Here is a 21,956-nt window from a genome sequence, read left to right as displayed (position 1 = left end):
TATTTTTTGCGTCTTCAGCAGCGCGCGCTTTTACGTTGTTTTTCTGTATCACCAACTTCTCACCATTTGTCGCGACGGACGCGCGCTTTTCGATTTCGCGAAATTTGTTTATTTTATTAAAAATTAACCACTCAATATCTTTTTATGCGGTTTTCGCCATAAATTTTAGTTTTTAATGGGCTATAGGGCTATTTAACTGGATAAAGCTTGACCGTTCCCCTTTAAGATAAATTTATTTACATAAGGCGCGCTTTTGAACCGAGGTTGCTTCTCAAGCCATAGTTTGTTAGTCATATAATATTATTATTTGTGAAAGTGTAAATATGTGTGTAAATAAAGAATTCCAATTTTAAATAAAAGAACCAAAATGATTTATTACGAGGAGACCACTTCTACAGTGCCGGCTGTGTTGACGTTGATTTCGGTGGCTGGAGACAAGTTGAACTTGTCGTCTTTGACGAACTGGTAAAAAGAGTCCTTGATGATATCCGCAGCTTTCTCGGCCACCATGATGGCCGCCGCGTTGGTGTTGCCAGATACGAAACCGGGAATAATGGAACTGTCCACCACTCGCAAACCATTCAGTCCTTTCACCCTGTCATAGAAATACACGGTTAAATATCACAGTCTTTCCGTTATTCAAGATCCTTTAAACCGGTAAGATAATTAGATCAGAAGTTAATGAAGTTCGTTAGCTTCCACTTAGATTCCATAAGGGTTATTATATTTCAGATAGTCACCACTACATGGTGCTATTTAGATATTTTACGTTTTAATCAGTTATGGGGAGTTACCTTAGAAACTTTTACTAAAGTCCAGCCAAAAGGGCTAACATACGACTATGGCACGCTATTTAGGTCAAAATTAAGAAAATAAAAAAATAGCTTTGCAAAAGTTAACTTTGCGAAAAAGAAAAAAAACTTCACGAATAAAAATAACTTTGCGAAAAACATTATGTGCAAGAATAGTTATTTAGATGGTGTTACTTTATGGTAAAAAACAGGAATCCATACCTTTACTTGGAATGCTTATCGCGGCAGGTTTTCGTCTCGATGTGGCTGACGGGTTTTTTGACGTCACTATGTTAACTTAACAAACAACAACGTGAGAGGGGATTTTTTATCTCGTACGTGTGGTAGGATAAGCATTCCAAGTATAGGTATGGATTCCTGTAAAAATTAATAATAGACCCATAACAAAAGAGGGGCCGCAGACGAGGCTTAAGTGAGACCTGTGGACGGAACATCCTGTTTGTGACGTTTTGAACCACGTGACCGCCATTGAAATATACAGGCGGAAGTAAGGAAACGGATGTTCCGTTAAAATGCTGAGTTTCCAGGTAAAAATGTAAATTTTCGGCCCCCCAACTTCCAACATGGGTCTATTCAGGGACTACTAATCCGATAATGGACTACGTTCGCATAAAAACGGGCTCACTGCTCAGTTCACTTAAACGCTGAAAAATAAGGCATAATTTAGATAGACTTAGTGTCGCTGCAGTTGTTTTAGTGTTAATTCCTAAAGTGTTAGCTCTATGACCAATGGTATAAATAATTTCAAAAATGCGTGTTACACCAGAAGTTAAACGTTGAACCAGAAGTGTATATAACAAATCTCTTACGATAGAAGTATACATCTATACGTTATTCGTAAATTTGACTTTAGAAATAATGATACTTTAATATAATTTTTGCATCGTTTGCTTATATTTCGATAAGTTTGTTTAAAAATAAACGTTCTTATGACTTTTTAATTTTTTGTAACAGACGCTAGATCACAGTCGCTAACTCGGAGAAGCTAGCGCCGTTACGCCACCTAGACTCAATTCGGTCGATTATATATATTTCACTCTTTGAAAAACAAGTGGATCGACCAATTCACCAATTTTAAGTACTTCGAGGCCCAAATTTCACGATGGGTATAAAGACGATTCATTTCTGTATATTAGAACGTCAGCTTCTAATTTCATTTGTAAGGATTCAAATTCCAAAAACGCAACGAAGAAACGTGACCAACCAAAAAAATGGTGTTGCAAGCAAAGTGCAAACTTCTTAATTATAACGAATTTTGGGGTGTAATTTAAAAGTTACCCCCTTGCTGGAGGCCTGTTTAATTAATTAACTAAAGGCCTTTTCACACGAGCCAACATTTTGATCCAACTAGATGAGTCAACTTGAGTTGAGTCAACTAGTTGGTTCGTGTGAATAAAAGTTCGATGAGTTGATCCACCAAAAAAGTACGCGAGAAAAAAATGGATCACTGATCCATTTTTGTTGACTCAGCATTTTGATTTGAAAAGTTGGCTCGTGTGAAAAGGTCTTCAGGCAATGTTTTGAGAAATGCCTAGTTGAGGACATAGCCGATAAGAGTAACATGTTGTTAGTCCACCGTAAATATTTTACCTGAGTTGAGGGTCAACGACTGAATTAGTATCTCCGTCGGGTCCCATTCTGCAAGTGCCAATGGGATGGTACAGCGGAGCGGTGAAGGTTCTGACGCAACAGTTCAAGTATTCTTCGCTTCCAAACTCGAACTTTACGTTGCAAACGTTCAAAATGGGTTTGGCGTCGTATCGTTGGAAGGGAGGAGACAAACCAACAGCCAAAGCCAGTCGGAAACCTACACAATTACGATATTATTGTCAAGAATCTATTCAGTTTCCCAGAGAATACGTAGCCGCGACTATAGCCTCTGTTTTTATGATTACTGCTAAATGTTCTCAGCCTACACGGACACAGAGAGAGCTTGAGCTATACTAGGCCCAAGCTAGTTTGGGTGCCCCCTTTCAGTGGCGTAGGCGCTCTCGCAATTTATTATTGACAAATGGATGGAAAATACAATTTCAATGTAGACTTTGCGGGTGTTTTAGTGACGTTAATAAATGATTGCTTTACATGGTATCGAAAAATGTCGACGCATTTACAAAAATTACTCCGGAAAAAAAATTGTGAAAAGTAAATGAGAAAATGTTTGTACTTTTAATATTTTTGAAACACTCGCGTGCCCCTTGTAGTCTTGGTGCCCAGTGGCGAAGCTGATGGTCCGCAGGGCCCGCTGTGCGGGGGGCCTCGAGCTTCAGGGGGGGGGGCGCTAACCATAAAAATAAATAAAGAGGGGGGGCCTCTTAGTTCTCAGCTACGCCACTGTTGGTGCCATAGGCTCAGCCCTAGTCGGCCTATTGGTTAATCTAGCCCTGGCTATACTCACTATGTCAGTTGCAGGTTAAGAAAGGCAAAATATCTATTACATTTGGCGGAAAAATACTAGCACGAATTTCCGGTAAAGCCGAGATTTTCCCATACTAGTTTGAACTTGAGTTGTGAAAAACACTTTTGGTTGCCATGGCAAAACGAATGGCCATTGAAACTATTCCCTTTAGGAGCTTTCAAGGTACATGAAGGTCTACTTAACCTCCGAGTTTGAAAAAAATCAGGGAGAAACACCTCGGGATGTCTCCTGGTGAGTTATAGTACCGAAGTGTCTTCCCCCATATTACACGGGAAAAGGGAGACGGGCATGGTTTTTCGCCCGGGAATCAAGAGGTGAACATGGTGCTGCTCACATGTTCCCTGTTATTATGACTGAGTTAAGTAACTGTCAACGAAGTATCTAAAAAAATTATTATCGTTGAGACTGTTGCTAACGTGACGTAGGATCTGGTTGAAACCGTTGACTACTATTTACGCTTGTTGTATTTTTTTTTAAATATCGTCTGTTGCGGCGTCTGCAGCTAGCCTTACACCGTGCTCTGACGTCACGTGACCGTTGAGCAACGGAAATACCTGTTCTTACAGCCGATGGCTTCGTTACTCAACGTGACGTCAAAACCGGAAGTCAAAAAACCCGTTCAGTAAAAAACCGCTGACCACTGAGCATTTTTAGAGTTACTGAAGGCAGCCTATGTATCGTTTACGTTGAAAAATCTTACTAAATATCAACATTAGTTTTTGAATCAAGGAAAATAAGGCTTTTTAACGTAAGAAACACCAAGAATTCATTTATTTCTACTGCGCGAGAATAACTTTGTTAGTTGACACGATTCTCGGGAATCATAGTCGAATTTCCCCCATACACGAAAGAGAGGAGGGGTTGAAAATCGTCACCGACTTGTGCCTAAATTGCGTCTGAAGATGTCAGTTATAGGGAACCCATAAGCTACCGGGCGGATTGTATAATTTGTTAGGGGGAGGAGCGTACTGTTAGAGCATGACGGGAATTGGGAGCAACGCTAAGAATCGTCTCAACATAGAGTCATTCTCCCTTAGTATAAATTAATACTTTCTTGGAAACACTCTTTTACCTTCTTTTAATATTTTGAAGTCGTCTTCGTGGCCGAAAGTGTTCGGGTCGATGATTGGTTGGTCGTAAGGGTCGGTGCTGTTCAGTGCAATGTAACCGATGCTTTTAGGCCTGAGCAGAATGGGTCCTATGCTGTACATGTCGATACCAGCTACAGGTTGGCGACCGAAAAGCTAAAAGGGTTCAATTTGCTATAGTTAAATGGTTAATAAAATACCACCTAATTTCATATTTTTCACAGTTAGTTGCGCTAGTTTCCAGAATTTTATTGGTTGAATCGGTTATTCGGGCAGAATTTTTCAAAGGATGCTGTGGCACTTTACGAAGTTGCCAAACAAATCTCTCCACGAAATTGGGAAAACGTGCTATAGTAACTACCATAGGTGTTTTCATAATATCCCCATCAAAGTCAAATACAGAGTTCTTGCTACCTAGACTAGACTTACTAGTGCTTAAAGTTTTGATATTATCTTATTCTACATGTGATTTCGATATCTGCTTTTAAAACTCGTAAACTGTTAGGTTTAATTTCAATATCTGATAAGAAATTAGATCTGATCTGATCGGTAACTTTTAAATATCCGTAAGCCGTAACTGATCGACATTCTTAGCTGTTATCTCTATATTAAAAAAAATTGTATATATATTTTTTCAACTATGGCAGGTGTTGATAAAATAATACTAGGTTTCTTTAAAAAAATAAGTTGTCGATAAATTGCCAAAAAATGTAGAGGTCAAGGTCGATATGCTGGAACTCATCCGATAGTGCCACCTAGGAGCAACAAACTCAGCACCCCACGCAAGGAGAACGCAACCCGTCAAAAGCCGTGCATTTTCTTGTGTACAGTTTTTATTGGTTAGACTTAGACGGAAAGGAAAAATTCGGAAATTGTCTTCCCCCTTTCCGTAAAACGTTCAGCGTGAAGGTTCGTCCAATGAAATTTGTACAAACACTGCCTTAGCGTTTTTAAAGGCTAGCTGCGTTCTCCTTGCGTTTGTTGCTCCTAGGTGCCACAGATACTCGGATAGCCGATCTGATAGATTAAAAAAAAACAAACATTTATCACGGATAGATATTTATCCGACTTTCAAACTGAGAAGGAAATATGATCTGGGCAGATAATGACGTCAAAACCAAAATCCGATATCTGAACTGACTTTAAAAATCTGTTATCTTTGGATCAAAAATCAAATATCCGACTTTGGTTTAAAGCACTAGTTATACTGCTAAAGCCGTCATCAATGTTTTGGCAGAAATATTCGGCAGGGGGGCAAGACAGTTGGGGATTATTTTATAGAAAGAAGTTTTGTAAAAAGTAGTTTCAAAATAAAACTTACTAGCACAAATTTAAAAAAATTATTATCTTTAAAATAGTAACTAATAAATTTGATAAGAAAAATTTAAGTTCGATTTAGGCCCACCTTATTTTCTAAGAAATAATGTTAAAGAAATCAAGTCACCCTATCGACGAAGAGTCCACCACCCATACTCGTGACGTAAGTGAACTGAATGTCAGGGTAGTCATCAGACAAGTTGGCGAATTTCGTCTTCAGGAAAGCCAAACCTTGCAGCCCGTAAGGTACCGTCAGGGGTCCTGTTGCGCCACAATAATATCATTAATATAAATTACCAAATAGTCAAAGTAAGACGTGACGAACAACCTTTGCCACTTCGGTATTGTTCCATAAAATACTCCATCGAGTACCACAGATGGTTGATGGCCTCGCTGACATTAGCTTGGAAGGTGGCGCCACCAGCTGCTACGTGCTCTTGTAAGTTCTGGCCCACCGCTGGGATGTCCGCCACCACTGGAATCTGAAAAAAAAATTATATAAATTTACCTTATCTGTAAGTTGCATTTTTACCTCTCCTAGCGTGTCTGTGGGTTGTCTGTCTGGGCTGCGAACGCGTAAGCATTTTCGGGGCAGAGTGTAATCACTGCGTTCGCAGTTTCTTAGAATTAGGGTGTGGTATAAATTTTTTCAACTTGCGTTAGTATCGGACGGGATTCGAACCCGAGCCCTCCTGCACGACAAGTGAGTGTTCTACGAGAGAACCACAGATACATGTTACGCTTCACTGAGAATTAGAAACTATTTCGAGGAGAGGTATATTTTGGCTTACCAACTTGTTAAATCTTGCGTTGTGACGTTAAGCTATTCATATTTTACTCAATTTCGAATTTTCAGGCGTATATAATTTATAAGAATAACGATATTTCAAATATAATAAATTTTAATATTTAAAGCTTTGGTCACAAAAACCGGCCGTTCTTAAAAACTTGTTTTAAAACTTCTGTTTGCTTTTGAAAACTTACGTTTAGACTTTCCAAGTGTTCTCTGGGTCCAACTCCGGATAACATCAATAGTTTAGGCGACTCAATAGTTCCAGCTGATAATATAACTTCACGCTTAGCGTGGACTACGTAAGGTTTCTTATCAATTTCGTATTGGACACCAATGGCCCGGTTATTGTCATCGAAGAGAATCTGTTGTAACAATTAATAATTAACGTTATACTAGAAGTATAGGTAACACAATACCAGTAAGTATGACAAAAATAAATATCATCGAACTCATTTCCATAGTCACAATCAAGGTTAGTTCAACCTAGAAGCAACAAACTCAAGGAGAACGCAGCTAGCCTTTAAACACGCTAACGCAGTGTTGCGTACAGTTTTCATTGGACGAGCCTTTACGCTGAACGTTTTACCGGCAGGGAGAAGACAATAGGTCGGTTTACAGTTCGTTCGACGCCGAGGTTTCTTTACAGGGGTAAGCAAAAATTCGGATTTTTTAGCTTCTTTCAATCGAGAGATGGCGCCAATAGTTGCTAAATTGTAGCGAAAACGTACTAGTGGCGCCATCTCAAGAACTTCTGAAATTAAAAACAAAATCCTAACATCGCCATGCCCCTATGACTTACTACCCAGTGGCAGTTATACATCAGTAAACCCACCTATTTCCGAAATTTTCCCTTCCGACGGCAGCAGGCGCTAAAGCGTCTAACGAATGAAAAATGTACGCAAGAAAATGTACGACTTTTGCTCCTAGGTTCAACGCAGATCCCCTGTCTAAATAAGCCCAAGGCGAAATATACTACTACCAAGGACGATAATGTATAAGTCAGTTCGGTTGCAAGGTCTAGTCAGAGGCTCGGAGCTGGCCCGAGTGTGTCAGTGCCGTTGATAAAATTTGCAGTTAAACAATAGGAAGTGTCATACTTATTGCTATCATATTAATAATGCTAGATGTAATAGCAAGAAAGGTAAGGGAAAAAACTTGTTTACCTTGGTAACGTGAGCGTACGTTACAACTTCCAAGTTAGGTCTGCCATAAGCTGGCCTTAGGAAGGCCTTTTCGGTACTACACCTGGAACCATCTCTGATAGTGGCTTGGTTCGGCGAAAAACCTGGAAAAAATAAATCGAATAACATTATCAAGGCCATAAATGTTGCGACAGATTTTTTAACTCTTTTTAACAACAGTACCACGTTCCCAGACTTGCAAATAGAGGGGTATTTTTGACGGGGGTCCTTCGGAGCCCCGACCCCCCTCATGTCTATGTTTCATGAGGGTCACTGACTCGTAAGGAAGTGAAATGGGGTAGTGGAAATTAAATAAATATATGCAGAAACGACAGGAAAAGCATATAGTTTATGATATATCGTAAAATTATCTTACACGTTTTTCATATCATTTGGGGTCCTGGTGACCCTCGACCCCTCTTTGAATGATTTATTTCAAGGGTCTAAGCATTTATTTTGAGAGTCAATGACCCCCGGACTGCCCCTAATTTCAAGTTTGTCACTTTGGGGAATATTTTACTGAGAGCTAGTAACGGAGTGACGTCATCACAAGAAGAAAATCTCCCCCTAGCGTGGCGCTGTCAAAGGCTACGTGTGACGCGTTAGCAAGCGGACGCAAAACTGCGCCGAAGCCCGTAATGCAGTCTGTCTCGTGAATAGCACTCAGTAAAACCTTTGCATGTGAAGAATACGAAGTGTCACACTTATGTAACAATATTATATCTAATATACCGTAATAATTAATATTATTAGTGAATATAATTTAAAAATTAGCCCATCGTGAGTTCTGCCGCATTGCGCTTTAGGTTTACTTTGTTTCATAAATTAAAATCTCATATCATTTTATTTTTGAAAAACACAAAGTTAGTTGGGATGAATTTGGTTTACTTCAAATTTCGTCTACTGTTTCTTTTCTAAATATTATCGTTACGCGTATGACGGCATCAAAATTTAGAAACATACCGGCTTGATGTTTGCTGTTATAATCCAGAAACTCGTAACCAAAAGAGTATCCAGCTTCTAAGAAGACATCTTGGAGGCGTGTGGAGTAGACGGGCCAAGAAACAGTAAGCGGCCCCTCTTCGCTGTGATACGCTTGAAGAAAATAAGATATTATCATATTGATATTTAACGCCATTCATAGATTACGAATATTCTTAAATGTAGGCGTGCATACGTTGTGGGCGGAGCGTGAAGTAATACATAATAGTTGTAGAGCTCAAAGTTGACAATATGGTATACTATTTCTTACATTATGAAATGTAGGCGTGCCTAAGTTGTGGGCGGAGCGTGAAGTAGTACATCATAGTTGTAGAGCTCAAAGTTGACAATATGTTATACTATTTCTTAAATTATGAAATGTAGGCGTGCCTAAGTTGTGGGCGGAGCGTGAAGTAGTACATCATAGTTGTAGAGCTCAAAGTTCAGGCAACGCTGCTGAACAATATTCATAGACGAATATTATTGTGTTAAATATTGGCGCGCCTAAGTTGTGGGCGGAGCGTCAAGTTGTACATCATAGCACAACTCAAAATTCACAATATGTTTAAATCAACATTGCTGGACAATATTCAAATATCTCGAATATCCATACATTATGAAATTTAGGCAGGCCTACGTTTCGGGCTTAGCATGAAGTAATACACCAAATCACATGAAACATAATAACTCATAAGTATGCCATAAAAGCATTTTCTTTAATGAAACCTAATTGTCCACGGGATGTTACGTAATTTACGTCACTTCCAACTCCGTGATGAAAAACGCGTCATCAGCTTTACTGATGGGAAACGGAAGTTAGTGATGCAGATTTTGAATTCCTCAATAGCTCAAGGATCATGGAATTTTTGGGTCCGTTTATTGCATGTTCCGTGTGAATTAGTTATGTTATTGTTACATACGACCAAAATTGACAACATGTTTTACGATTTCTTTTAAATCAACAATGCTTGACAATATTATATATATATAATAAGAAAGATGCTGTAAAGAAGGACAAGCAGCATGCGGTAAAAATGCGTTATACAAACCCCAGCTTAAGAGACCCTTGAAAGGTGGACGGCGTCTTTCGATTCCCCCAAGGTCAAATTTCAGCGTAGTCAAACAAGACGATTTGACCTTGACGGAATCAAAGTACGTTAATAAGAATAAACGAGCCTTCCTATCCCAGTGAAATAGCTGTTAAATAGCAGACAATCAGACAGTCATTCCGATACCAAGGGGACACCATCTAACAGTTAAGCCCGGTACTAGAGATCAAGGTTTTTTTGACAATGATTCAACGAGTTTCTTACTGGCTCGTTCCTCGGGACTGACCCGGGGGGAATTGGGCACTCTGAACCCTTCGGACTTCTTGAAATAGGGCAGCACGTCCTCGTAGCCCCAGCCTTCGTTGCCCATTGCCAACCAATGGTCGTAGTCTCTTCTGTTACCACGGACGTAGTTCATGGCGTTCAGGATACTGGTACCACCAAGGACCTTCCCGCGAGGCCACCTGGCCTTCTGATCTACGGTCCCCAAGAAGCTGTTCTTTTGCGGCACGGTGGTGTACTTCCAGTCGATGTCGGAGCCAATCAGCTTGGACGCCAGCAGGGGAATGTCGCTGAAGGCACTGGGGTAGCCACCCGCTTCAAGCAGAACCACGCTCATTTGCTCTTCCTCGGAGAGACGCCCTACCAGTGTGGCGCCAGATGAACCTCCTCCGACTAAAATTGACAACGAAAATAATTAATAAAAGTTGAATCCGTTTCCCAAAGAAATCTCAACCGCGTGTGTCCAGGGATTATAAAACAAACCGAAAAATCATCTGTAAACCTGCGCTACGACCTGTTTTTAACGTAATTAGCGCCCCTCACATATAGATTTTTGTTCAACCTGGTGGAAGAAATCTAAAATTCGTTGATCCCCCATTAGCCCACGGACATTCAATATACAGGACGAGTCACTGAATGGAGTCGCCCATGTTTTTTATTCTCGCCTTACTTGTCCCAAAATATGGCAGTACTGAAACAAAATTTATCAGTTAAAAGGAGAGACGATGTAAACAAACAAAATGGCGGAGCCGAGTGTTAATTAGGCGAGCTTTAGCCTTTTACTATTGTCTTGTAAATGTTTCATTATTTTGTTGATAAGTTAATCCCAGATACGTTTAACAATGGGAAAAGCTAAAAGATGTGTTAATGGGAGCTGTAAAAATGACTCGCTTTTTATGAAGAGCAAGGAAAAAGTTTTTTTGTACCATTTTCAAAACCTACGAAATCATTATCATTTAGGTAAAGAATGGATCGCCAGGTAGAAACAGGTATGGTGGTGATACAATAAACCATTTATAAGAGATTGTTGTGCAATTTTTTTTAAATTAGTTTGCGTATGAATGCTCCACAATAACACACATTTGGTTATAGAGTAGTATCACCTCGTAGCTTTGGCCATGGCCGCCATTTTAGGCGCGTTTTTTTCTCTATAGGAAAAAGAATGGGTGACGTTGCGTGATGTAGCACTGACACTACTCTATAGTAGGAATGGTTTCTCCTGAATTTGTTAGAAAATGAGCCCTAGGCTTAGACTTTTTCGTTGCGATCTCTTTACTTTATTGAATACTCGTTCCTCTCCTTTCAAATTATTTGCTTCGCCGAGTAATAAACTTTTCTTTACTAATTTATTATTAGGATAATTTATTTTAAATTCTAAAATTAATATATCTTCATTTGTAGGCAAAGCGAGCAAAGTAGACGACTTTTACATGTGCTTTCAAAATCGTGACGTCACGGTTTGTTTACATCGACTCTCTTGGCGCGAAAAGTATCCGCTGAGACGTGGGACGTTTCGCTGCGAAGTTTTCAATTCAGTGACTCGTCCTGTATATTGAATGTCCGTGATTAGCCTAGCTGATTTTGTTTATTTATTAAATATGATAGTTCAAACTCCCTTTAAAAAAACAATAGAGATGTTAAGCCACCCACTGAAAACGTGAAGAGGGAACTTGTAGCTTGTACAGAATAAAGCTACATCCACGCCTAATATCACACCATTAATTCCACCATTATTTAGCCTGTTCAAGTAGGCCAACTGTCTTTTAAATATACTATAAGTGGGTAATATTTGTAACTATACACTCTTTTTCGCGGTATTTTCCTGGGCGCGTCCATGTTTGGTTTTCTACCTTTCAGCCCTATCCTCCATTACGGATACCCAAAGGGTGGATGCTAGACTCCCCGCTGAGGGCAGAGGCAATGGCTGACGAGCGGGACGCAAGTAAGAGGGGGGAAATAAAGGCGCGTAAAAGAGTGTATAGACTCTATAACTTCTAAATCGCTTTGCTTATAGTCTCTCTATACTATAGAGAGACTATAAGCAAAGCGATTTAGAAGTTAGAAGAACGACAACACATTATCATTTTCTTTTTTTTGGCTTTACTACTTTTGAATTCGAATATTTTAGACCACGGACTAAACTTCATATTGCATACTGTCACATTTTGTGTAATACTAGGTGGTTGTTAAAACTCTGGGTTTTTAATTCTAATTGAATTTAATTTTAGGTAAAACTTAATGTAGGACACAATTTAAAGTATAGTAATGCTAGGAAAAAATAATAATAATTTGGTCTCAAATTTTTCCATGACAAAATATTGTAAAATAGGCCCTTTGGCCTAAAAAGCCAAGAGTTATAAAATAGAGTGGTGGCAGATGGGAAACGATCGAGGATTGCTATTGTCCCGAGTGCAGTTGCACTCATTAAAGTAAACTTGGGCCCAGAGCAGCACCAAGCCCATTTATGACACGCGGGCTTTTTGAGAAAATACATTAATTTATAAATAAATTAAATACTGGTCCAAATCGAAATGCGCCTAAGCCTTGTATAATTAAGGCGAAAATAGGTACGAGTCGAGTATAGAAGGAGATACATATGCGGTAAACCAGGGCACACGAAATCATAAGCTTCTGTTTAGATAATACTCACAGCTCTCTTAACCTCGCTATGTTCGCTTTCCCCACCACTTTTACATTTACATACACTTACATATACATTTCGATTTCACAGTTTGTTTCAACTGCCAAATATCACTGGAAATCCCAAAGCACCGATAACGTTGAAAGAAATTTTTTTTCAAATTATTAATATTAATTTATTATTTTAAATCCAAATTTTGGTACGAAATCAGACTATTGAAATTCGCACTGTTTTTTTTAATTTTAATTTAACTATAATAACATTGTTATTAACGTAATTTCTATATATCAGACTTTAATTTCGGTTAATTATAAAAAATTGCAACAAGCGCAAAACCAAGCAGCAGGTACTTTAAATACTGTTTAAGTTTCCTTTTTTACGCTGGTTACCTCGATTTGTCTACAAAGTCCTTTTTACCTATCATACGAACCCAAACCTTAATGTTCGCGTTTCCCTGCTACTTGGTTTTGCACTTGTTGCAGCTTACTTCCAGGGGCTAGTAGGCCACACTTTGAATTTCTCTGGCGCTCTTTTAACTCATCGTAGGAAAATGGGAATAAAAACAGGCATATTTCTCAACTCACCCTACAACTCCTTAAAAATTTTGCATAACCTTTTGAAACGCTCTTTATTTAAATTTATAAATAAGGTTCAACTCCGGTAAACATAAAAAAACTGAAAATGGATATTTTTTGAGGCCTTGGAAAAATTGAAACTTTCTATGTTTCAGACTGCTGACTTCGGGTGTTTAAAAATCGGTATCTAATAGCGTTATCTTGTAAAATGTCTGTCGATTTATACCACTACTACTAACATTGTGTGGTTTTTTTTACAGGCGATAAATTTATTTTAATTTTTGGAAATAGGTCAACTCCGCCATTACAATAAGACGGAGATTTTAAGAATAGGAGTGTGCAAGATATTCGGTTACACCACATAATTCGATCGAATACCAAATCGAATAGACATTGAAAATGTTCACACTAAATAATTCGATCGAATACCAAATCGAATAGACATTGAAAATTTTCACACCAAATAATTCGACCGAATACCAAATCGAATAGGCATTGAAAATTTTCACACCAAATAATTCGATCGAATAGACATTGAAAATGTTCGCGAATATTCGTTGGTCCTGATTAAATAGTTGAACGTTCGAGAAAGTATTTCAAATAGTTTGCAAAACTGGTCGAATAAGTGCTTGGATTTTCTTGATTTTCGAGTTTCGCGCCTAGTGTCGTGCTGCTCAGTCAGCTGTTAGGTCTCTTATTGGCTAGACTATTGAGCCTTGGAGGGTTTCCTAGAGCAACAAAGTAATACTAAAACTAACACTGTTAAACTAAATACGTCACGTTATTTGGTATTCGAAATATTATTTGGTATTTGATCAGTTATCTGGCTCTGCTTTTGCATTAAAAAATATTCGAGCAAACTATTCGACGTTCCAAATATTTGATTTGGTATTTCACGTGACTAGAAAAGCAATATTCCATTCGATTACCCCAAAAAATAGAATTTGCTCTTAAACAGAGCAAAATTGGCATCACAGACTTACGTAACATCTAACAACACTTACCTATAATATAATCGTATTCTTCATGTTTGGTCACCGCGTGCGCACCGACAGCGCACAAGACTATCAGCAGCAACTTCATGGTTTGCAGTCTGAACAGCGCCTAGAAACGAGAAACATCTTATATTGCGCCGTTGCTTACGAAGAGTTTTGTACGTTTTGTGGTTAGGCGCGTCATAACTATGTGTAGAAGTTACGTACCCTAACCACCTGCGAAATTTGTCACAAACATCTACTTCCGAAGTTTCCATCACGAGACAAATTTGTCAAAAACAGACTCGGAGAGGTTTAGCGCTCCGCGTTACGAACGGGAACGTCTAGACGGATCGTCAAGCTAACTTGTTATAAAAACATTCTGAAGTTTCAGTTGAAATGGACGCTTAACTCCTCTAATATAACACATTTACCAACGTCGAGCTAAATTGGAACGAAGTTCTAATTTCTCAAAACTGATGTATTACTTATAATAAATAACCTATTATTATAATATTTACGCAGTAGGCTTTGGATGATATGTTACATTCCGTATTAACAAAAATTTATAACGTATCACTTACGAGATAAGTGTCCATCTTTTTGTAACTACCCGGCAGGGTTGCCACTTTTTTGATTTTTTTTAATAAAAATCAAATTAATGGATTTTTTTTGATTTTACGGAATTTATTGATTTTTATACAATTAATGGATCTTTTCCTGTATAGTTAACGGATATTTTACTTTTATCAGTTAGCTAATCATGAATTAAATGAAATCTTAATTAAATTTAATTACTATTTAATATTTTAGTTTGACCAGATTTTTTACGCATTTTAAATTTTTGCCATTTTTTATTGCTCCATTGAAATACATTGGGTGATTTAAATCCATGATTTTTTTAAATAACTTTATTTGACTTTCGATTTAAATCTTGAATTTAATCATGATTTAAATCAAATTGTTTTTTTCTGGAAATTTTTCTGCATTTTATTTTTCCAGAAAATTAACAACTAGTTAAAACTGACGTCTTCCAACGCCGTTGAAGCTAGGTTGAAGCGCACGCTGGTGCCGTTTTCCTTGCCCCCTCACTTCTGTCGCCGATCGGATTTTTTTCGAACTCGGGAGGTTAAGTAGCAGGGTTGAAAAAAGCCGGATTTTTTTTGTAAAAATACAGACCAGTGGTTTTAATTGGTTATAACCGTTTTTTTCGGTAAAAGCCGGCTAAAATTTAAACCGCCTCTTTTACTTATGTTAGAGGCTCTTTCCATGAGCGCACCCACAGCGACCTTTTGGTGTCGACGCATCTCAACGGTCATGGAAACGGGTTAGTGCGATAAAAGTGGTCGACCTTCTTGGCACGACAAAAGAGGTGTTCCGGGGACAAAATATCGCTCGTTTTTGTTTCTTGGAAACGGTCATCGCATCGTTCTCACTACATTTTGGGTGTTTCTCTCCTTATTCCTTCTATACTCGGTGTGCCTCTTAGCCAATTTCCGAATTCAAAAATAACTGGTAAATCTAGCGCTTCTAATTTCTATCTGAACATATCAATCCGTTATCTTTTTCTCACATGATCAGGTACAATCTGAATTATATATCCAAACTGCTTCACTAATTTCACCGTCAAATTTACATTTATATGAACGTATAAATTTGTGGCGTAAGCGTAAGTCAAATTAGTTTGGGTGAAAGTCGAGTTTGACTTAATCCACCGCATTGGGCTAGAAAGAAAATATTAGGATAAATGCTTCAAAGTGCCAGTTAGTAGCGCTACAAATGGAGCGATCTACTCATCAGTGGGGGTTCGATTCGACAATGGAAACAGGCGGCGATATCGCGTCGCGTAATTTTCAGGACCGTTCAGATGCGTCGACACCGAAGGGTCGCTCTGGGTGCGCTCATGGAAAGAGCCTCTTATTAACTTTCTAAGTAGGAAATTGTTTGCCGTTATTGTTGTAAATTAGAAACTAAACAAAGTAAGCAAAAAACTATATTAAATAATTAAATTCTTTTTATTCGCCCCCTAGTTTTTGTAAGGACGTGCCAACCGAGTCACCGAAGCGAGGCAGCGAACTTTTGAACTTTGAACCTACCCCTGTCCCCCTCAATTAGAGGTAAATTTGAACTCCTCCCAATTTGTTTAAATATGAAACAAATGCTGAACTAAATAAAAGCTATTATTTTAGTAAAATATTGAAAAAAAATGTTTTTAAAAAAAAAAACAAAAAATATTGATTTTTCCAAGTGGCTATAGCCGGTTTTAACAAGGTGGTTATATCCCAAGGTTGGTAAAAATACAGCGTATAATGGTTATATCCTGTGTGGTTGGTTCCATTTCAACCCTGTTAAGTAGACCTTCATGTACCTTGAGCGCTCCTAAAGGGAAAAGTTTCAATGGCCATTCGTTTTGCCATGGCAACCAAAAATGTTTTTCACAACTCAAATTTAATTAACTTTCTCTACGTAAAAAAGCATGGAAAAATTACGGTTTGTATTTAATTGGTTTTACCCAATTTTATCAATTTTACCCAATTGTTTTACGAAAATTTTAGATTTTGAATTTATTTAATATGGCAATGGTATTTTACGTAGATAAAGTTTAAATTTAAGTTGTGAAAAATATTTTTGGTTGCCATGGTAAAACGAATGGCCATTGAAACTTTTCCCTTTAGGAGCTTTCAAGTTACATGAAGGTCTACTAAGCCCCCGAGTTTGAAACACCTCGGGATGTCTCCTTGTTAGTCATTATCACGAAGCATAAAACAATTCATTATTGTTTCTAATATTCAAAATTATACGAAACGTAAAACAGATCAATAAACAATTACGGAGTTTCAGTGACCACCTTCGCAACAACGTTCAACCCTTTGTCCTGGGTGACAAAAATACTAGAGGTTATATTCCGTTTAGAACTTAACATTTTGGTACCGAGGTAGCAAATTATTTTTGAAGATTTAAAAAATTTAAAAATTACCCTCAAAATTTAAAACAAGAAAAAAACTTACTAAAATGCAAAAATGTCAGTTTAGGCAGACCATCTCCGCATGGACCCGAAAACGAGAAAAGAACGAACTGAAGAGCCAGGAACTTTATAAATTTAATTATGCATAAGTCCTAAATGATAAACCGGTTTGTAACATAAATTTCAATTTTTGCTTAGGTATTGAAATCTATATCGTCTGCGGATACGCAACTTTGCCAAGTTTGCACAATTTAATATATACAAACATTTCTTATCAACCTCGATTTTTCTCGGGAATTAAATTATCTAACAAGCTTAAACAGCTGCGTATTACCAGAAGTTTATGAAATATCTCATTGAAGAGAAGTAGCCAATAAGATGACCGCGAATTTCCCGTCGAATCGCGGATTTCAAAATTCACAGAGTCAATTAGCTCGCTTAAAGATGTAAAATGTTAAAATTACACCGCGGAGGGGTTATTTACCTATTAATAAACCATAATTTTATCGATGAAATAGTATTAAAAGATACAACGGTATTTTATTATTTTTTCTTCCCAAACGTTTTTTTTTTAAATCAACGGGAGCTTGTGTAGGTACATGTTGGACTAATAATTACTGGACTCGAAACCTAAGCAAAATCCCCGTTTCCACAATTTGCACCGCCCGTCAGCGCTCCTACCGAGAGAATCGCGAAATATTTATATCCAAATACAAAACACGTGCGTAAAAATGTTGGATGACCCGCATTCCGTCGTCTACTCTGCGTTTTTAATAGAAGTGAGGCTTTTGGGATTTTAAAAGGCTTTAGATTACTTAGTAATAATTATATTGGAATAAAAATGAAATGGTAATGATTAAATTAATTTAAATAGGAAGTTCGGTTTAATGTTTTGCATGTGTAGTTCACTTCATAATTTGTGCCTACCAATTACCTTCAACAGGTTCCCAAAAGCATTTGGAAGGTATATCCATTATATTTTCTGAATTTCTTAAATATTCAATAACAAAAATACTTATACATTTATTATATCATTCCCAAAATTGTTATAAAGGTGTAAGCTTTGACGACAGTGACGAGCTAAGAACGCTAGGCTTAACGTCGTCCGCTAATATTGGTCACGTGTTTAATATTTGGATAGAAATCTTTCCAAGCGCGCCATTTGGTTTCGAGTCCAGTAATTATTCGTCCAAGGGTACATGTTTCAAGCCAGATACGTAGGTGGATATTCCTAACAGATATACCGGTATTATGTATACTTCTGGTATTACTTTCACCTTGTTAGGCCTACGAAATTCTCAGAAAAGCTTTAGGACAGGAATTTCAGAAATTTCGTCTTGCATAAAGGTTATATTCGGTTTAAAGGGTCACAGAATCGTATGCAATTTGAGGGTGAGACTACATAAGCCCGCAGTGGCGTAGCCAGAAGTCCTTCAAGGGAGGGGTTCAAACTATATAAAATACCTAAGGGGGGTCGAGAAGGAGGTGAAATTTTATTACAGCCAAAGTTACAACCAAGGGGGTTTAACACGGAAATCCCCCCCTTGTCTATGGGACTGTTAGCACGTGTTTTAGGAAGCGGAAAAATATTCCCGAGTAAAGTGACGGAAAATCAGTTCTAAATTTTCATGGTACAGTTTACAACCTGGATCATTTCAAAGTTTAGTGGAAAAATTGAGCCCATCTGAATCCTCATCAAGCCCACGAAGACAGTGCCGGATTAGGACCTTGTGAGTCCCTATGGGCTAATTTTGGTGCCCCCTTTCAGTCAGGGGCGTAGGAACCGGGAGGGGCAGGGGGGGCAATGCCCCTCCCTAGAATTTTGCTGGGAGGGGCAACTAATGTTATTGCCCCCTCCAACCTTTAAGTCAGTTGAAATCTTCAAAAGTCTAAAATTATCATTTTAAAAGCATATACAGTTTATAGAACCTCAACTGTGTTTAAATTTCAGTCTTTTCCCGCCCATTTACATAGTGGTAACATGCATTCGGAGAAGCTACACTCCATTAAAAATTAAAAACCATTCTCCAGACCCCTTTTCGTTTATCTTTGCCCCCTCCAACTTCTAGAACGTTCCTACGCCCCTGCTTTCAGTGGCGATCCCACAATTTATAATTGACAAATATGGTTGGAAAATACAATTTCGATGTAGACTTTGCGGGTGTTTTAGTGACGTTAATAAATGATTGCTTTACATGGTATCGAGAAATGTGGACGCATTTACTCAAATTACTCCGGAAAAAAAAAATTGTGAAAAGTAAATGATAAAATTTTTGTACTTTTAATATTTTCGCGAAACATCCTGGTGCCCCTTGTAGGCTTGGTGCCCTAGTACCAGGCCAAGTGAGCCTATTGGGTAATCCGGCCCTGCACGAAGATACCACATACAACCCAGAATACATATATATATATATTTAGGGAGTATGAATCTGTTGAGACACGCCACTGGCATCATGGTTGACTTAACTCCTGGCAGGCTTCAATCGCGCTGTAAGACGTCAGTTTTATATGGAACCCATGTGATAATATGCTGCTTTGATTTATATTAGGGGAATTAGCTTACTGTTGGAGTCTGACAGGGATTGGGATCAACGCTTAAAGTCGTCTCAACAGAGTCTCTAAATGTAAATAAATTCATTCTTGATACAGCGTAAACGTTTCACTTCTGTGTCTTAAAGGCCGAGAACAGAGATTCCATTTTCTCGTGTGCGAACTTCTCTACTCCAAGGTCTTCCGTACAGTATAGCCGATGCCGATGCCGCCGTGGTGGTTTCGCTTTATGTGGTTGATATTTTATTTACAATTAAGTCCGATAACATTAAAAAAATATTATTGGATAGGTTAGGATTCAGCGGACCTACAACTTCAGTTATATCAGTAAATATTAAATTAAAGTATAGTTTTCAGGGTAATTTACGGGACCCAATTTTCGTGGTTTTATATTTTGGTCTAAAAATCTACATACAGGTCCTTAATTTAAGTTATATTTTTGAATAGCTGTAGTTTACATACATGTATAACCTATAGTTGCAAATACGTTCCTTAATTTTAATTCTAAGTAAGGTTTTTTGCGCAGCGTATACGGACCCCCGCAATTTCCAACATTGTAAATCCGTGTGTTTCCCTCTAGCGTTTTTCAAGGCCGTTCAGAGTGCGCCGCGCTTTCAACGTATGGCCAGAAGTAACAATTAAGTATGACACTGATCTACCTAGTCTTAGGCGTTTGACCGGAAGTAATAAGTGTGACACTCAACGTAACAAATAAGTGTGATCAGAAGTAACAAATAAGTATGAAACTGATCGAACTAGTCTTTGTCGTATAACCAGAAGAAATAAGTGTGACACTCAAAGTATGACTAGAAGTAACAAATAAGTGTAAATACAATTATGTGTGACCGTGGAAATATATTGGTTGTGATACCGGCGTTGCAGGTAATTGCTGTGAATATCTCAAACAAACTTAACACATTAGAAGGATTGTGTGTATTCTGACCGTCGTACGTCTTGTTGTTTCTCGCTCGGTCCAGAATTAATGATATTTCGTCGAATTTACAAATTAAAAAGTACTGTTACACTCTTTGTCTATCGAAAAAATACTACCTGAATATTACGTTAAAATCCGAGCGGTGAAATCCCGGACATGTTGGTAATATCGAAATGTTGATGTACTACCCTTTAGTCATAATAAACCGAGTAATACACACTTTTAGATTGATTAGTTAAGTAAATTCAATAAAATTGGAGTCTTCACATTAAAACGCAATTATTAACACACCTTTGGAAATTCAAAAGCTTAGATATCCCTTAAAGAAATACTCTGGCTTTGTTGCTTTAAAATTATATAAATTTCAAATTTAAATATCTAACTGCAGTAAGTTTCCTAATTACAATCTTAATTTGCGTTTCTCATCAGCTTTGGTCACACGTTGGAATCGATTTCTAAACGGTTTTGGACCACTTTGGAAGGACGGTGTTACGTCACGAAACCGATTTCGAAGCCCTTTGAAACGGTTTGAAGATAATTAACGCGGTTCACACTAGCCTTTGAGAGCCGTTTTCGACCGTTTTGGAATGGTGAACTTGATTTTTTTGAGCCACTTCGATAGCTTGATCGTTGAAAAATGAAATTATACTTTTCAAAACGATCGAAAACGGTTCTCAAAGTCTCTAGTGTGAACACGACTTGAGTCGCGTTCACACTAGAGACTTTGACGAAAACGATTTGAGGCCCCTTGAATAGATATGAGATAATGAGAGAAATGTGAACCGAGCTCGAAAGAGCTACAGATTTTCGAAAAACAGTCAAATTAATGAAATATTAAAATGACGATCACTATCAAATCTCGTTAAAATTTCCAAATCCCTATCAAATCTCATCAAAATTTTACAATCCCTATCAAATCTCATTGAAATTTGCAAATCACATAAAAAATTTGGAAATTCTGCAACTTTTGTAAATTTATGAAATTTCGGTCAAATTTTCAAATCTGCAGGAAAAGATTTGAAGATTTTCAAATTTCGTACGCATTTTAGACGAGTGTCGGACCCCTCGTGTTAGCCCGATTTCAGCCGACATCTTGATTTTAGGTCTAGAGCGCCATCTCGTGAGATATTTTTCACAACTATTATTATTTTAATTATTACAATTTTATGATTTTTTATAAATACGTATATATTATAATTTATATTTTATAATATTGTAATATCGCGTATAAACTAAGTTTAATAATTTAATTTAATTTAAATTATATTTATTTATTATGTAATTTTGTTCACCATTAATTAATATTATAAAAATAATTAAGTTTATAAAAAATTTTCGTTGCAGTATTTTCCAAAGTAGCTATAAATTTTGAAAATTAGTACACATATGTGAAAGTTG

The 21,956-nt window shown here is 37.6% G+C and overlaps 1 protein-coding gene across 1 annotated transcript; it reads right to left on the bottom strand.

Annotated features, from left to right (window-relative positions):
* Window positions 1-351: 351 nt before the first annotated feature.
* LOC149958298 (glucose dehydrogenase [FAD, quinone]-like) lies at window positions 352-14,355 on the bottom strand. Its single transcript, XM_090165747.1, has 11 exons — window positions 14,338-14,355; window positions 14,140-14,239; window positions 9,902-10,312; window positions 8,571-8,702; window positions 7,590-7,711; window positions 6,618-6,788; window positions 5,962-6,115; window positions 5,761-5,894; window positions 4,301-4,472; window positions 2,403-2,619; window positions 352-595 (listed from the first exon to the last, which is right to left on the bottom strand). The coding sequence occupies exons 2-11, from the start codon at window positions 14,216-14,218 to the stop codon at window positions 376-378; spliced, it is 1,812 nt and encodes a 603-aa protein (XP_090021873.1). The 5' UTR covers window positions 14,219-14,239; window positions 14,338-14,355; the 3' UTR covers window positions 352-375.
* Between the last annotated feature and the right edge of the window lie 7,601 nt (window positions 14,356-21,956).

The sequence above is a fragment of the Leiobunum rupestre genome, chromosome 2 (assembly GCF_980474605.1).
Source record: "Leiobunum rupestre chromosome 2, qqLeiRupe1.1.hap1, whole genome shotgun sequence".
NCBI lineage: Eukaryota > Metazoa > Arthropoda > Arachnida > Opiliones > Sclerosomatidae > Leiobunum > Leiobunum rupestre.
The sequence above is the reverse complement of the archived record's forward strand: the minus strand, read 5'-3'. Positions and strand labels throughout refer to the sequence as shown.

Coding starts and splice junctions, on each gene's coding strand:
- LOC149958298 (XM_090165747.1), bottom strand. CDS start 14,218: ATGAAGTTGCTGCTGATAGTCTTGTGCGCTGTCGGTGCGCACGCGGTG. Junction 6,789..7,589: donor CGTACGCTCACGTTACCAAG/GTAAACAAGTTT, acceptor TTGTTACAACAG/ATTCTCTTCGATGACAATAA. Junction 5,895..5,961: donor ACAATACCGAAGTGGCAAAG/GTTGTTCGTCAC, acceptor GTGGCGCAACAG/GACCCCTGACGGTACCTTAC.